Raw genomic sequence first — 16,236 nt, forward strand, 5'->3', positions numbered from 1 at the left:
CTGAGCTGTGAGTTTTTCCCTCCACTCAAACTGCCAGCGAGTTTCTTGCCGGTGTGTTTTGGAGAGGAGTTATAGGTTTGGGATGCTCTGTCTGTCTCGGGGACTTTAAATCTACGATACAGCTTTCTACCTTCAGACCTCCGCTTCTGCAAAAAGACTTTAAGCACCAAAAGAGTGGAACACTTTGCACTATAGTGTCAAATGCTCAGTTCCATACAAATATGCCACCCTCTATATATATTTGGATTTATAGTTTTTGCACAATTTAAAAATACACTAACACAACGTCTGTGCCTAAGATGCTGTGCCCCAGGTCGGTGGCTTGAAGGACTTTTGATTGGACCTTTTTACTTCAAGTTATGTTTCTATAATTATTGATTTATTTAATTCTAATATGGTGGAACTGTCACAAAATGTCTTTCTGTGATTAATAGAGTATTTGATTGATTGCTAACATATGACAGACAGTGCAGGAAGTGATTATTTAAAGTAAGTAAAATAATAAAGAAATCCACACTTTTATATAAAACACAACATCAATATACAAACAATATCAATTCAATCATGATGAGAAACGTTAAGAACAACTAATAATACAAACATAGATAAATAACTAATTTAAAAAACAAGAAAGGAAATGTGAAAAGTATATGAGCAGCCTATGTTTGTATGTATAGATAAATGAAAAAAGATAGTTAAACAACAGATAAACGGCATTTTTTTTGGCTTTTTAGACGAACAGTATTTTGTTGTGTGGGAAAAGTCTTTCCATCATTTTGTACCCATATAATCCCCATAAATCCCCTTACATTAAAGAACGCTTCCATCTGTTCTCAACTACTTTTTGTTATCCATCAATGCCATTAGAATGGAGAGAACAGTGCTTCACTTTCCTGTGAGTGGGATCCATTGGGCTTTGATGGCCGGGGCCACTGGGGAAACAAGAGCCAGCAGGAGAGGATGCTTCATGTGTCTGCGCTTTATTTTTAGCCGGCTTGAAAGCGATTGAAAGCAGCCAGTTTGTCAGGAATATGGTTTGAGAGTGTGTGCATGGAGCTTCGTCTCCTCCTGTCCCCCTGCCAAGTGCCAAGTGCCAAGTGCAAGGAAAGGGATGGCACATTGTCATTCACCGCACGCAGGTAGCGCGGGGCTTAGCGCAGTGCAGACGTTGATCTTTTGTATTGCCTAAATGTTGTGTCAACGCAGTACCGTTTGACCTCTGAGGCAGGAGTTCCTAGACTGTGCGTCTTCTCTAATCAGCGTCCCTTCAGTCGGGATCCGAGGGGCTGCAGACGCTGATGTGAATGAGTTAGAATGAATCCAAATGTTGTCGGAAAAAGAAATACCGTACTTTTCGGACTATAAAGCGCACCTGCATATAAGCCGCAGCAGCTAAATTGTCCGTCTGTCTTGCTCTCGTTCTGTCTCTCGGTTCCACTTTTACTTTGGCGCGCTACCTGTCTCACTCTTTTCCGGCCCCCAGCTTTTACTGCTAGAGCGAGCCCACCGCTTAAAGGTGGGGGGCGCGGACCGGTCATAGAGCCCATAGTGTTAAAGGTGGTTAATTTTACCTGTGAAATCCATAGATTTAGGAGGTTCCCTAGTGGCCGTTAGCTGTACAAAAAAAATGGGGAAAAAAGTCGCGGCTTATAGTCCGAAAAGTACGGTACTTTTACGTAAGGAGACTTTTTGCCCTACATTTAGACGGCCGTTATCGTGGTGTGCTCGGAGGGGAATGATTATTTATAAAAGCCGCTAAGAGCTTTAATTGATGTAACTTGCTGAAGGTGAGCGGAGGAGTTAAGATATGTAAATGTTATTATAGTAACCATGCACTATTCCACTTTTTTTTTTTTTTCTTTTTGTATTACTTTAATATAAGATACTTTAATATTGTTTTAATATTGTCTGCTTATCTGTATTCTTGTGTTGCATTGTTGGAGAAGCCTGTGACCTAAGATTTTCAACGACATAATTACTCTGTCGCTATGTTAGTTTGACAATAAAGAACCTTGAACCTTGATCGTAAAGACCTGTTTTCCTTCTGAAGTGATACGAGTACATTTCTTTTTGAAGTTGCAATTGAGCTATTTTGGCATCCCGCTAATTCCCAGTGTATATTCATGTGTTAGAGAGAGAGAGGTGAAAATACCGAGTCAGAGCTTCGGAGAGGAGAGAGAGAGAGACATCCGCGGCGTCATGAAGTCATGTGACCGCCGAGTTTCCTTGGAGACAGCAGCAGTGTAGTACATTGAGATGCTCTCTTGCTCAGTTGAGGGCAGATTAGGCATCTGGCAACAACAGCAGCAGCAGTCGGATGTATTTTGCCAGCCGGGCAGGTGCTTGCTCTCCTCACAGAGGTAAGGGTGATCAAGGGTGTCTGCTGTTCTGTCTGCTGCTCCAGGGGGGATTATTGTAATATAGCGAGAGTTAAATAAGGAGAGTATTTGTGGAGGGCAGCATGTGCAGGTTCGAGTAGAGACAGTTGTTATTTTTCCTGTTGTTATACTTTTGCTTAAAATGTAAGAATCAGCAGGATTGTGTTAAAATGTAATGTAATTCGGTTCAGTTCACCCGTTAGTCCTGAAGGAAATGTAAATGCATGAGGCAATAATAGTTGCAATATGTCTTCAAAGAGAACACGTTAAACCCCCTGAGCATGCACATGAATGCAGGGAATGTGTACTCTTGTTTGTGAACAGCTAACAAATGACTTCAGCACAATTAGTGATCCAGAAATAATGCTGTTTTTCTGCTCTTATTTTTAGTAACAGTAATATACACACCAAGAAGGAGCGCTGTTGAGGCAGATAGTGACACGGGAGCAGGGAAGCTCTCACTGTCTTGTGCGGATAACAGTAATCTGCAGAATGTGGATATAAATAGTTAGATTTGTTTTGCCATAAATGCTGATTGGACAAATAAGCATAACGAGATGCAATGCGGTTCAGTGCTTTTTGCCTTTTATGTGATCGTTAAATACATCTGTTACAATAGAATCAAGGCTGCCAACTTCACAGGGATGCGTTGTGCAGATTGAAGAGACGCGACTTCAGAGAAATGGAAAGTGTTTTTTCGCCTTGTGGCGGTGAAGTGTGAAGCGGCGATGCGCCTGAGATGTGTGAGTGATATTTCTGAAGCGTTAATGAGACTCTGCGGTCCGAGGGTTTCGGGATGCAGCCGCCAGATGGACCTTGTCGCTTTGTTTACTCTCATTACCTCCCACAATGTCACCTTTCCGAGTTCTTCACAGACTTCCAGCGTAATTAGTTTCCTTGTCTGCTGTTGTGAGGTTGAAGATAATGGCCCTAAAACGATTTAAATTGCCGTTCCACGGAAAAGTCAACTCGAGTACAAGATGTTGCAGGCTTTGTGCAGCACATTCAGTAATATGATTATCTTCTTTGTCTGTCCTCTTTTGTACAGTTGGAGTCAATTGCAGTCAGTCGCTGATTCATGATTAAATGCCCTCTTCCCCATTCCCCTGGTGACAAGCACTCGAGGCCTCTGCAGAGTAGATTAAAGACCTGTAATCTTGTCTTATAGTCAGCCGAAACCAGGGGCCGACAACATGAACGACACAATGCTCATGTCCTCTGGGGCGCCCACTCCTACCCAAAGGTAAGCACCAAGGCATAAAGCACTTTTTGATTTGAAGATATTTTTCCACAATTCACTCTGTGCTAAGAATCGGTGACAGAAATCAGCGTGAAGTTATGTGTTCCTTCACACACGTTTTTGCATTCGATCAGCAAGCCCTTGCGAGTGTATGTTGCGCTGTCGCGAGGAATATGTGAGCACTCCTACTTAAAGGATTTGACAAATAGATCATGATAGACCTGGAGCCTGATCATGAAAGCAGGCGAGGGCGAAAAAAGCAGCCGAATTGTCTTCTCATTTCACCCTCTCAGTTAAAAGCCAGCTCTCTTATTATTTACTCAGTGGTAATGAACCATTGTGGTTAGGAATTACAATGGAGAGCACTTTGAAGCAGCTTTAATGCATCTGTCCTGCAAGTCTGTGCAGGATGGATTCATCCGTTTGTGTGGATGTGTATCACAGTACACATCTTTATGGCAATTTCTGTTTGCAAGATGGGACTGTTAAGGACTCGGGTCTTCACTCGGCGCATTAACAAGGAGGACACGTCACCGTCTGGTGTGCGGAAAGAATAAAAGTGTGCACATCAAACCCGTTTAAGATCAAGTGTTTGATTAAAATCCAGACAGAGGCTTTGATAGATCAGAAAGAACTTCAATGAGGGCTGGGACTGTTTATTTCTCACTTTCGCTCTTCTGGGACCTCTGCAGCTGAAGGGCAGCATGCAAAGAATGTCCACCGCAGTACGACTGAACTTTAAATGTGATTTAGAGATCTTGCCGATATCCCATTACTTCTCTCCGTTTCATTACAAGTATAATTATCTAACCTTGCTGGAAGATTTCTGTGTTTGGTGAAATGAGATGCTAACAATCCATGCTAGATTAAATGTCTTGCAGAGATGAACATTTTGTGTCTCGTCTCAGAGGGCTGACAGTATCAATATTAGAGCGAGTTTAAGGGAAGCTGACAGCACAGGGACACCCGAGGCGGTAAGCGATGCCTTGCAGCCAAACCCGTGGAGGTCAGTGAAGGCATCGCATGTGGCGGCACGTACAAGAGCAAGACAACGCTCTCCTGAGGTTTCTTCAACTGTGGCAGTGATGACGGACGCTGATAACCTTTGTCTTGACATTTTGCTCTGTGAGTCAGAGCTGCTTTGAGAAGATGTCATGCACTGACGATGCCGTTGCCTTCGGGGGGGCATAACAACTACAAAGCTGCCATATTTAGGGCAGAATTTGCACATTAAGCCAGCGTGACGCTTCCAAAATAGGTTGCGTTGAGAGTCAGTGTGGATACCGGTAGATAAAGTGGCGAACGAGCAAGCTTTACTTAAGTTGCAGAGAACAGAAGGCCAGCAGCCTCTCACTGTGTCACATTTGGTTTGTAAATATTAATATAATTACCCGACACAAGGGCCTGTGAGTCAAACATGCTGCTGAATAATGCAGGGCTGCTTGTGGCTGTGACTCAGTTCAAGAGCCTCACACTGAAACGAAGCGGCAGCGGTCGTGTCCTTGTTTTTGACCCTTTCAGACTCAGAGAAAAAACCCATGAATGATCGTGTGTCAGTGCAGAGTTAAAACTGAAGGCTATACATGTGAGAAATGGCGGGTGCTGTGCTCTCAGCCTCCATCACAGTCTGCTCTCTGGTACCGTCTGCTCTGCTGACTTGGCACCGTCCCTCCCTCTTCTCTGTCTCTCTCTCACAGACAATTGCTCACCATGAGCCTGCCTCCAAGGGCGAACTGCAATGTATTACCTGTTAGTCATGCAGAACCATGGCGACAGAAGATAAAAAGAAAAAAGAGAGTTTTAATTCAGAGTTACTGAGAATTGTAATGTAAGTCAGTGTGGAAACCCAGCAGTGTGTGTTCAGAATTATTACTAAAAACTCCTAAAATATGTTTATTTTTTTATGTATTGAGAAAGTTTAGATGAAATCATTATGGGATTTTCCCTCTCCTGTAATGTGTTATGTTTTGTGCATGTAGATAGTCTGTAAAAGCTAAAATCCCAAAGTTCCCACCAGAGGGAGTTTTCTCGCGGAGAAACGCCTCCGTTGGACTCTTTGTTTACTTGCGTAACATAATGACATCACTATGTAACAATCACGCTTCTATTGGCTAGCTCTTAAATGTATTGTACGCGATAAGGGGGGGGGGGGGGGGGAGTATCTAAGCCAGTGTTTCTCAAACCTTTTCATACCAAGGACCCACTCATACCAAAAAAACACTCGCGGACCACCTAACTCCACAAATATCCCAAAACACATCGTTTTTCTAGAACAGATTATAAATCGCCTGGAAATGGTAACATGTGTGACGAAGGTGTTGCCCTGGGCTTTATCATGCAATAGAAAGTGAAACGTAAGCTTGTTCCATTGCGGAGATATTCCCGCGATAGTGCGGAAAACTTAAATGTATTTATTTATTTTAAATGTGAAATGTTCCCAATATACTCACGGACCACTAGCTGGCGCTCAGGGACCACCAGTGGTCCGCGGACCACACTTTGAGAAGCACTGATCTAAGCGATTTACCGATCATAACAGTGTTGTATTTTTGGCACTATATAGAAATTAAACATTGGTAAAAATTCAAATGAATGCATGGATAAATAAATAATACATACATGTTTCTACATTGTGTAACATGAGGCCAAGGATTGCAGTGGTGATACAAAATTAAAACACAATAACTGAGTGAATGTCAATGGAATAAATTGTACAAAAGAAGATCATGGCGGTTTTTCCAAAGCAGTTGTAAAAGGTCATATTGACAGCAAATCAGATCTGAACCCCTAACTCAAGACATATCTAAAGTCACCAGATTGAAATGACACAGACATTGTTAGATAAGATTGCAAGCTTTGTTACTGATATTGTAATAATTCTTGTCAATAAGTCCTTCCAATATTGGCGTGTAGTTAGTCTTTAGAAATAAATTGAATATATCCTGCATCAGAGTAAGAAAACATACAGCTGTTCATAGAGCAAACATGTTGCCCAATTCGATTAACAACTTCCAGATGTTGATCAAATTGAATCTCTGGCTTCCTTAAGTGTTTATCATTAGTTAAAGTGTGATCAGGCCATTCAGAACACAGCGTTTAAAAAGCATAGTCTGTCTGTTTCTGACAGAATTTGAAGCACTGATTGCGTTTGAGTCAAAAATAAATTGGTGCCATCTTCAAACGTGAGACCAAAATAAAAGTATGCGGGAGAGATGCCAGATCAGGAGGGCTTGGAGGCAGTGCAAGCATCTCTGTTCAAACCCAGGACGCTCCCTGATGGAGCAGCTCCAACTCTGAGAGCTCTAAGATCCAGACAGGCTCCAAACGACCTCACGGGGACACAGCGTTTCCTGAGCCAACCCCGAGCAGCTCCCTGATGTCGTTAATGTATTACTTCCATTTAACAAGACACCTCAGGCTCTACGCCTTAACCTGAGGTTGGGACTGTAAATGATTTAGAAAGTGTCCCATTTTTTTAAAAGACATTTATTTTGAGTCGGGTGACACTATCTTAAAACAAGTCGAGTGATCCGCCGAGTATTTTAAGATATCATCAAAGGGCTAATAAAACCCTTGAAACAAGCGAAGTAGGAGCCGAGAACTAAAACGATCTCATCTCACAGGCAGCCTTTTTATCTGCTTTGAGGAAAGATAAGATTTTATTGCAATTGTGGATTAAAAAGGCTGGTTTGCTGGGCGTTGAGGGCCGGGGGGAGTCTCCGTTGCAGGTTGGTGATGCAGTGGTGTGAAGCCACATTGGGTTTAATCATCACTCACTCTCCACTCAGAGTTGGACTCCCCATCTCAGCTCTCCTTCACTCTTCATTGCAGACCGCCTGCCATGAAGGGACAGCATAATAATAATAATAATAATAATAATAATAATAATACATGAGACTTATATAGCGCTTTTCTAAAAACTCAAAGACGCTTTGACAGAGAAGAAAAACAACAAAGAAACAAAGAAAAGTACAAAAAGAGATAAACAGAAAAGAGGGGTGGTCAGTGGTTGAATGCAGTGTTGAACAGGTGGGTTTTGAGTGATGTTTTAAATGCGGCGAAGGAGGAAGAATCTCTGATGGATTGGGGTAGTGAGTTCCAGAGGGTGGGTGCAGCAACGGAGAAGGCTCTGCCGCCCCGGGACTTGAGGTTGGTCCGGGTGCGGAGGGACAGGAGGTCGGCAGCAGCAGAGCGGGGAGTGTGTCTGTGGAGGAGGTCAGTCAGGTAGGAAGGGGCCAGGTTATGGAGGGCTTTGTATGTCCTTAGGAGGATCTTGTACTGAATTCTCTGGGGGATGGGGAGCCAGTGGAGCTTGATGAGGACGGCGTGATGTGTTCACGGATTTGGGTGTCACACCCATGATCGCTTAATGCCCCACGTCTTATTTGACATTTCATGTTAGTGATGAGATGGTCAGAGCAGCCATTGGCACGGACACACGATTCTAAGTCATCCATTACAGGTCATCGTAATAACCAATTATCCCAGACTGTCTATCAACAAACATGAAGGTCACATAATTACTGTACAAACTTTCCCGTGTGCTAACATAAGAGCTCTGTCAGTGTGTATGTGTGTGTGACGTATCTCTCTGTCTCTGTCTCAGTGTCTTGGAGAGTCCCAGTCGGCTGGATGAGGAGCATCGCCTCATCGCTCGCTACGCCGCCCGCCTGGCAGCCGAGGCGGGAAACTCCACAGTGAGTGTTTTACATCTGATGATTAGACAAGTTATTGTTCAGAGCTTCTTTGTAGCTCACCCTTATAAAAGTGATCTGATGAGCTTAGTGGATATGTCTCAAAAAGTCATAAATGTATTATTATGTTCTACTTTCAGTGAGTGACGTCTTTGCTCTGACACGTCTCCACCAATGCATGTGTTTTTCCATGTGTATATTTCGTGTTTAATCTATGTAGGTTCTGTTTGAAACTTCTACAGGATAAAAATATGCTGCCTAAATCTACTTCTTCTAATCCAAACTACAGTCCTGACCAATCCCACAAAGTTTCACTGTAGTTTTTTTATGAAAAACATATTTTTGGTGCAGAAAAAATAAGCCTGTTTTTGTCCCATACCGCAAATATAAGACGATGGTTTAAGCTGAATGATGAAATAGTTAAAAGTACCTTGAAAATAATAAATATCAAAGACCAAATACACATTTTGAACGGTCTTTGATAAAAAGCAGACGGTAGAAGCTTGTGTAGATAACGTTTTCAGGAGAGAAGTTACACGACTACAGGCAGAAAATGTTCTTATAGGGTGACTTTGGGTTTATTTGGATTTGGTATTTCATTCCGTTATATGGAGGGATGAAGGAAAGCTGTGGTGATGAAATACTTTCCTGTTTATGCAGAAACATAGTACGTCTCCACAAGGGTGTAACTTTGGTTTGAGAAGTGGGGGGGGGGGGCACAAAACAGGGGGTCCACCGCAATGAAACATTGTTCTCGATTTAATTCCATTTCCTGCCTTTCTACAAATATATTAGGGACTATGGTGTTAACTAATCCAAGAAAAAAATCTCTCTCTCTCTCTCTCTCTACCTCTCTCTCTACCTCTCTCTCTCTCTCTACCTCTCTCTCTCTCTCTCTCTCTCTCTACCTCTCTCTCTCTCTCTCTCTACATGTCCCCAGTGGAAATTACGCGGTCTCCAGCGGAAAGTCATTACTGCTCGCTGTGGTCTGACAGAAAGTGTTGGTGTTTCCACTGTTGTTCTCTCACTGTTCTTACCCATCGTTCTTAATGCCATTCTATGCTAATGTTGGCTTTTCAGCAACAATGTCCTCCGACAGATTTGGGTTTCAACTTTGATGCCAACAAGCAACAGAGACAGCTGATCGCAGAGCTGGAGAACAAAAACAGGTCAAATATATAATTTCAACACTTACTTAATTACAAATCTGTGCTGGGTTACCGGGTGGTTGGCTGGCTCTACTTTTACTTTTCTAAATGTTCTAAGAAACTGTACTTTAGAATGTGAATTTATACTTAAATCTACTATTTTTCACTCCACTACATTTATCTGACAACTTAGATACATTGCAGATTCAGATTTAACATGCAAAACATACCATAAACTCATAAAACATGATGAGAAGAAAGAAGCCACTCCAGTAAATACAGAGCTAATCGGTTGGTTTAGCTTTGCATTAGGAATAGAAGTGTTGAAGTGTACGATGCGTTATGTGACAGATTATATTATGGGAGATGGTTCATATTTCCCCAAATGTCAGAATATGCCTTTATAAAATTAGCTCTAGCTATACCAACTAAAAGCTCCGTGCTGTACTTGATAATACATACAATCAAATATTCCCAAAACATTTTATATTGTGAAACACTGTGAAAGCATTAATTATGCATAGCATTTTTCTTTGTAACTTTTGGTGCCAATTTGCAGTAGTTGTGACCATGTACATGCTGCCTCCACACACTTAATCATTCACACACACAGAAACTCAAAAAGATGTGAAGATGTGTGAAGTTAGATTCAAAATCAATCATCACAAAAAAGATAAAAGAAAGTCAATATCACATGATTGCATTAAGCAAGCTTTTCCAGTAGATGTGAAAGCAATACTGTGGTGTCACTTATATTTGCAGTAAACTGTATGTAACAATTACAATAAATGCCTGTATAGTATTTTTTTGGAGCTAATATTTAACATGGAAGATGATATCCTCCGAGTGCAAAACACTTGACTGCTTAAGGGTGGGGAAAGTATTATGGGACGGAGCCATAAAGCTGCTGGTTGGGGCATGTTTTTAGGCTGTTTCTGTCAATGTACTCTTACTCAAGTCCAATTTTGAGTGCAATATATTCATTCTAACTTATTTTCATGTCTTCTGCTGAAGTATTTTCTCCACTACTGCTCTTAAGTGAAATGATTGTCTTACTCCTCCAGAGAGATCCTTCAGGAGATCCAGCGGCTGCGTCTGGAGCACGAGCAGGCGTCCCAGCCGACCCCAGAGAAAGCCCAGCAGAACCCCACGCTGCTGACAGAACTGCGGCTCCTCAGGTATAAACCTTACTTACACACCAAACACCTCGTATGAGAGCAACTTCAGTCCATCAACAGGATCAAAGAGCCATATATTAACACAATTAAGTTGTAAAATGTGTTAATTCACGCTGGACTCATTCTTCAAGGAGAACATTATTTTCCGGTAATTCAGGAGGGTGTTTTTGAATGAGCCGGCAGCAGCATTGGTCACGCTGCTGGCAGACCCCTGGGTCCAGTTGTTGGAGGAGACTCACCCAGAGAGGACGCGTTACGGAGCAGAATGACGACTTGTTTTTCTGGCAGGGCCTTAATAATTCATCAGCAGTCAAGTTTATGATGAGCAGCAGTGACAAGGACTTACATTTTATATTAAGTTAATGTTTAATACCATCAATAAATTATTAGCTGGGCCGTTCGTTGTATGCAGACAAAGCACAACTAGCGATGCATTTGAATTACATTTTCTCACTGGCACGGTAAAAGATTGATATATGTAGAGGAATATAATTATGTTGGTGTTTTAAAACATAACACTTTTCACGTAAAAGTATTGCTTTATCAGTTGAAGACGGTGTTTGTCTACTTATTATATCTCCCAGTTGAATTGAAACATGTTTCGAAACGCCTTTTAAGCCTGTTTTTGAAGCAGGTTTTTGAACTGGATATCATCACAGTCATATTTATCACAGTTTGTTTTGCTTGGCTAGACGGCTCTGATTTGCATGTTTTCAGCCTGAGGATGCAGAACAGAGCACATGTGTTTACAGTCCACAGCTTTTGATTGGATGACTCACTACAACAGACAGATGATTGCTCGAGCTCTTTGAAGGTTTTTCAAAAGGCAGTTGCTCTTTGTGAACACCAGAGGGTAATACAAAGACAGAATCCACACCAGATATTTAAAAGTGGGTGTCAAAGTAAAACTCTCGTTGGGCCAAAAAAGAAATGACATGTTTTGCATTCTCAAGCTAAGAAACAAGTATTTCCCTTTTCTAGTATATTCATGAAGAACATCAGCTGTCTTCTTGCAGATGAGTAATAGTTGCAGTAAATAATTTAAATAGCACTCCGGGTAATGGGGTTCGTGTTTATTTGTCAACTGTACTAAGAACACAGTATTTTACATGTAATGTCTGGAAAACGTCTGTTTGATATCTGTGCGAAAACTAATAAAAAGATTTATAAAAAAAAAAAAATAGCACTCCTCACTTGAAACTGCCAATGCTCCAGGTCAACACTTTTGATTTATAAATAGACTTTTCCCCTCTAGTAATTTGGTTACAGTCAAAGTATGTATGTACAGTACTGTAGCTAGGTGTAACTTGCCAATTTGAAATGTAGGAAAAGAAAAGAAAAATCGATCTTTTATGCACACAAATTGCATTCCTGCTTACTTAGTGATAGCTGGCAATAATTATTATTTTCTTAAATAATAATTTGCGGGACAGATTAAACACATCGGGGGGGCTCTATAAGACTCTCTTGTGTGACATATTCCGGCCCCTTCCTGGAAATGTGGGATCCCTGCTTTAGGATGACCAGGTGTGAAGCGCATGTCACTTTTTACACCAGTGAGTGAAACGATCACTGACTTATATTGTCAGTAAAAGATATATGTAACAGTGTCATTGATACAGGTACAAATACTTGACAAAAACGTGTATACTTGACCAGAGCCACAGGAACTGATGCAAATACAATTTGACTACATACACAACCTGCAGTGTCTGAAACTGATCCTTGAAATATTGATCTGTATATAAAGTCACCCCATTACACACCTGTAACACTTTTACAGTAAGATGTCTACCATTGTGTTTTATGATTGCTACCTTGTCTTCCCTTGTGTTTTAATGTATGCACCCCAAACTCTGTGCAGACACAGGAAGGACGAGCTGGAGCGGCGCATGTCGGCGCTGCAGGAGAGCAGGCGGGAGCTGATGGTGCAGCTGGAGGGACTCATGAGGCTGCTGAAGGTAAGACCCTCATCTGTGTGATAACTCTGATTCTGGATATCCTGCTCCACGGTGCTCTATGGTGCTTAAACAGTAAGTCAAGTTACAATAACATGTGCTTGATTGTGCTTTAAAGCGTGGTGGAATGTGGGTTAAATGAAATGTTGCCATGTTGGATTATTTGTTCAATTATGTTAAATAGCCGTATGCATGGCACAATCCTTTACTTCTTCTCTTTCTTCTTCTGTTGCTTTAATTATGTTGCTCTCACTCTTCTTGCTCTCTCTCACTGCTTACCTGTGCTGGCTGATAGGATGAGGAGCAGAAGCAGGCTGTAAGTTGCCTTTAATTCAGTTTGAGCCTCAATACCTGGCTTTAGCCTCAGCACTCAGTGTAATGCAACTACATCAGGGAAAGATAATAGGACTCTGCAATCTAACTGGGTTACACTGATGTAGTCCTCTTATCCAGGGTACTCCACCATGCTGGAGCTAAAACCGCAGACTGTGAAGCAATCCTTAAATCTCAGGTCCTCAGTCCAAACAAGTTGAGAGAAGTGAGTTTGTCTTGGCCCAGGTGTCAGGGATCTTTTCCTTTCATCGGCACTAACAACCTCCCGGCTTATGTGACTGCAGTCTGGCCGGCCATCTGCTGCCTGGCTGCCAGCCATCGACCTGGTCTCACTACACCAGAGACGCACAGTGATCCTTTCTGAGGATATATCTCTCCTCTCAGCACAGGCCCTGGTCACTTACACCCACACATGGTTCTCATTACTGCTATACGCAGTAAAGGTGCACTATAGACACAGAGTATAGCCGGCCAGTATGGGCTTTCCTAAAGGTTTTCCTGCCATTGTTTTTGTTTGTTCTCTCCATAAGGATTAAGTTATTTCGACCACATCTGTGTCTCGGATTGTTTTAATATAAGTCACCTTTAGAAGCAAAAGGGTCTTCCCAAAGCTGCAATCTGTGAGTGCAATACGGCGTCGTGCATTGAAAGATCACAGAATTGGCTTTATTTCATGTGGGGATTAATCTGTTTTTTTCTTTCTATCAGAAGCCCATTTTCCCTCAAGTCTTTCAGATGGAAGATCATTTTGTTTATCATGTAAATAAGTAAATATGCCATGTTATCTGCTAACTGAACCGAAAAAATATGCCTAGAAATATTGGTTAGCTCGTCTTCATGCACCTGTCAAGATCAAACACATAAAAACAGTGCATACCTCTAATTCATTTGATTCTAAAGTATATATGTGCGGATACAAAGTAAGATTGTGGCCAACTCACGAACATGTTTCAGCGCAACTCCCCCGGAATTTTCGAGCAAATAGGCATCATTTTATTTAAAGGTCCCATGTCATGGCCATTTCTACTGATCATAATTCCATTGTTGAGGTCGACTAGAATATATTTACATTGTTCAATGTTCCAAAATCACATTGGTTTCTCACACAGCATCTCTGTGTAGTATGTGTATTCACTCTCTGTCCTACACGGCTTGTTGGAGCTCCCCCCCCCCCCCTGTGAGCCCACTGTGCTCTGATTGGTCAGCTCGCCCACTCTGTTCTGATGAGTCCACCACCGTTACAGCGGAACATCAGTGATTATGTGTTACAATGGCGTTTGTTAGCAACCAGAAAAGGACACCAGTATTGACAAACAGATGAGAATGCTGCGTGGGGTCTGGGTGCCGTGTTGGCGGGACGTTGCGCGGCTCGCTGCTGCGGACAGTGTGAGCTGGATGATTACTGGGGTCGTTTCCTGGTTGCTGCGGGGGGTCTGCGAGACAGAGCACACACACAAACTCTCAGGCTGAGAAATCCGCGGAGCCACTGCTGAGAAAAGATATGGCTGAGTGAGTGTGTGTGTGTGAGGAAGTGTACCAATCTGCGGAGCCGTTACGTCACGGTGACCCTTACCTCACTACGACCAGGAAGAAAAAAATTGAAAAATAGAAATCTCCAACGAGGCGTTCTGGGGCAGCACAGACAGGTCTTTTCTGTGTTAGAGTTTTACTCGCTACAGGGTGTACTTTGAGGGTTTGTGACTGCAGACCGTTTACATGCATAAAAAGCTACATAACACACAAGGGCAGGCCCGCCTTAACCTGCCATCAGGCCCTGGGGCTGATGGTTTTGTAGGCCCCCTATTTAAACAACAAATGAAAGTCATTTATAGCCTCGGCAGGCTCTGTGATCGCACTTCTCCACTCTGCTCTACGCGCGCCTGGTCCTCTCCTCCAGATGAGTGACGTATCGGGCCTCCCTCATGTATTTGTCCGGTTGCCGTTGGCTCCCCTCCACATAGCAAGTCCATCTCCTCCCCTCCCTCCCTCCTGTCTGTTTTTCCTCTCCCGCTAGTACATCGCTATCAGAACCAGGCGGCCTACTTGGCTCCGAGGCCCCGCGGCCGGCACCGCTACCGCTCGGCACAGAACTAATCTGTCCTTCCTCCTCATCCTGGCCTACAGGTTTAAAATAACCTGTAAGGTTCGGCATTTTTTGTAATAGCTGCTTGTCTCGAAACTCCTTTTCCCTCAACAATTTCCTTTCCCGAGCGCCACTCTCAAACTTTTTCTTCTCAAACTTTTTCTCCTAAACAACCTTCATCTGTCACTCAATCACTCGCAATTTGAATAAGTCACATGTGAAACATATTCTCATTCTGATTGGCTGTTAAGTGGTGCCCACTGACTGTTACGGAGTCATCTCTGGAATCCATCGATCTGATTGATTAGCGGAGCAAATGATCAAAATACTACGGAGGGAAGATATTTTCGTTTGGATTACTGGTCTGGGGGAAGCTTGTGTGTGTGTGTGTGTGTGTGTGTGTGTGTGTGTGTGTGTGTGTGTGTGTGTGTGTGTGTGTGTGTGTGTGTGTGTGTGTGTGTGTGTGTGTGTCGTAATTATGCCGTTACAAGCTTCAAAGTTGTATTTATCATCTGAATTTGCTGAAACAAGTTTAATATCCTGAAAGCCAAGACTTTGTTTATTTGAAACTAGATGAAAACAAACTGTAACGGACCCTGCCGTGTTATCTATGATTACTATACGCCTTACATTCATAATTTCAGCCGGAGGGAGGGGGAGTGAGTGGTGAGTGAGAGCTGTCATCTTCCCTTTACAAGCTTCAAAAATGTATTTATCGTGTGATTTTGGAAATAAAAGTTTCATATTCTGAAATATTTTTTTTTTTAAACTTTTTTATTGGCTCATGATAGGCCCCTGATATCCGTAGGCCCCTGGGCTTCAGCCCAGGTCAGCCCGTGCATTAAGGCGGCCCTGCACAAGGGGACGGGTAATAACCGGAAAAGCATGACATGGGCCCTTTAATATGGGATTACCTGATTTAAGTTGTATAGAAATAGTAGGACATTTTAGGAAACATGATACCTAGCTGAGACAGACCATATTCACGTATGTATGGTAAATGCGAGTGAAAACAAGGGGAAGAGCCTCCCTCTGTCCTGAGCCAACAACAACTGCTTACTATCATATCTAAAGCTCACACATCATCAAGTTACATTTCGTTGTTTAATCAGTAGAAAAACAGAAGTGGTGGTTTTACAAGAATGGCATCAATCTTTTCATCCAATGCTCGGCATGGAAGAAAAATGTCCAGCTTTTACATAACAGTACAGCTACGATGACGAC

The 16,236-nt window shown here is 42.4% G+C and overlaps 1 protein-coding gene and 1 long non-coding RNA gene across 3 annotated transcripts in view; one reads left to right on the forward strand and one right to left on the reverse strand.

Moving 5' to 3' along the window:
* dtnbb (dystrobrevin, beta b) overlaps positions 1–16,236 on the forward strand; it is a 40,418-nt gene that overhangs the window by 16,929 nt on the left and 7,253 nt on the right. The window contains exons 11-15 of one of the 2 annotated variants that reach the window (XM_034111777.2): positions 3,547–3,621; positions 8,225–8,315; positions 9,393–9,481; positions 10,525–10,638; positions 12,503–12,599. In XM_034111777.2, the coding sequence (XP_033967668.1) occupies positions 3,547–3,621; positions 8,225–8,315; positions 9,393–9,481; positions 10,525–10,638; positions 12,503–12,599 (466 nt within the window). The remainder of the gene's footprint in view (positions 1–3,546; positions 3,622–8,224; positions 8,316–9,392; positions 9,482–10,524; positions 10,639–12,502; positions 12,600–16,236) is intronic. The other variant, XM_071207189.1, reaches the window with a different exon arrangement.
* The window catches only part of LOC117467877 (uncharacterized), a 60,381-nt gene continuing 51,498 nt past the window's right edge, over positions 7,354–16,236 (reverse strand). Inside the window, exon 3 of the long non-coding RNA XR_004554411.1 lies at positions 7,354–7,454. This is a non-coding gene — a long non-coding RNA (uncharacterized lncRNA). The remainder of the gene's footprint in view (positions 7,455–16,236) is intronic.

Source organism: Pseudochaenichthys georgianus, chromosome 22 (assembly GCF_902827115.2).
Source record: "Pseudochaenichthys georgianus chromosome 22, fPseGeo1.2, whole genome shotgun sequence".
NCBI lineage: Eukaryota > Metazoa > Chordata > Actinopteri > Perciformes > Channichthyidae > Pseudochaenichthys > Pseudochaenichthys georgianus.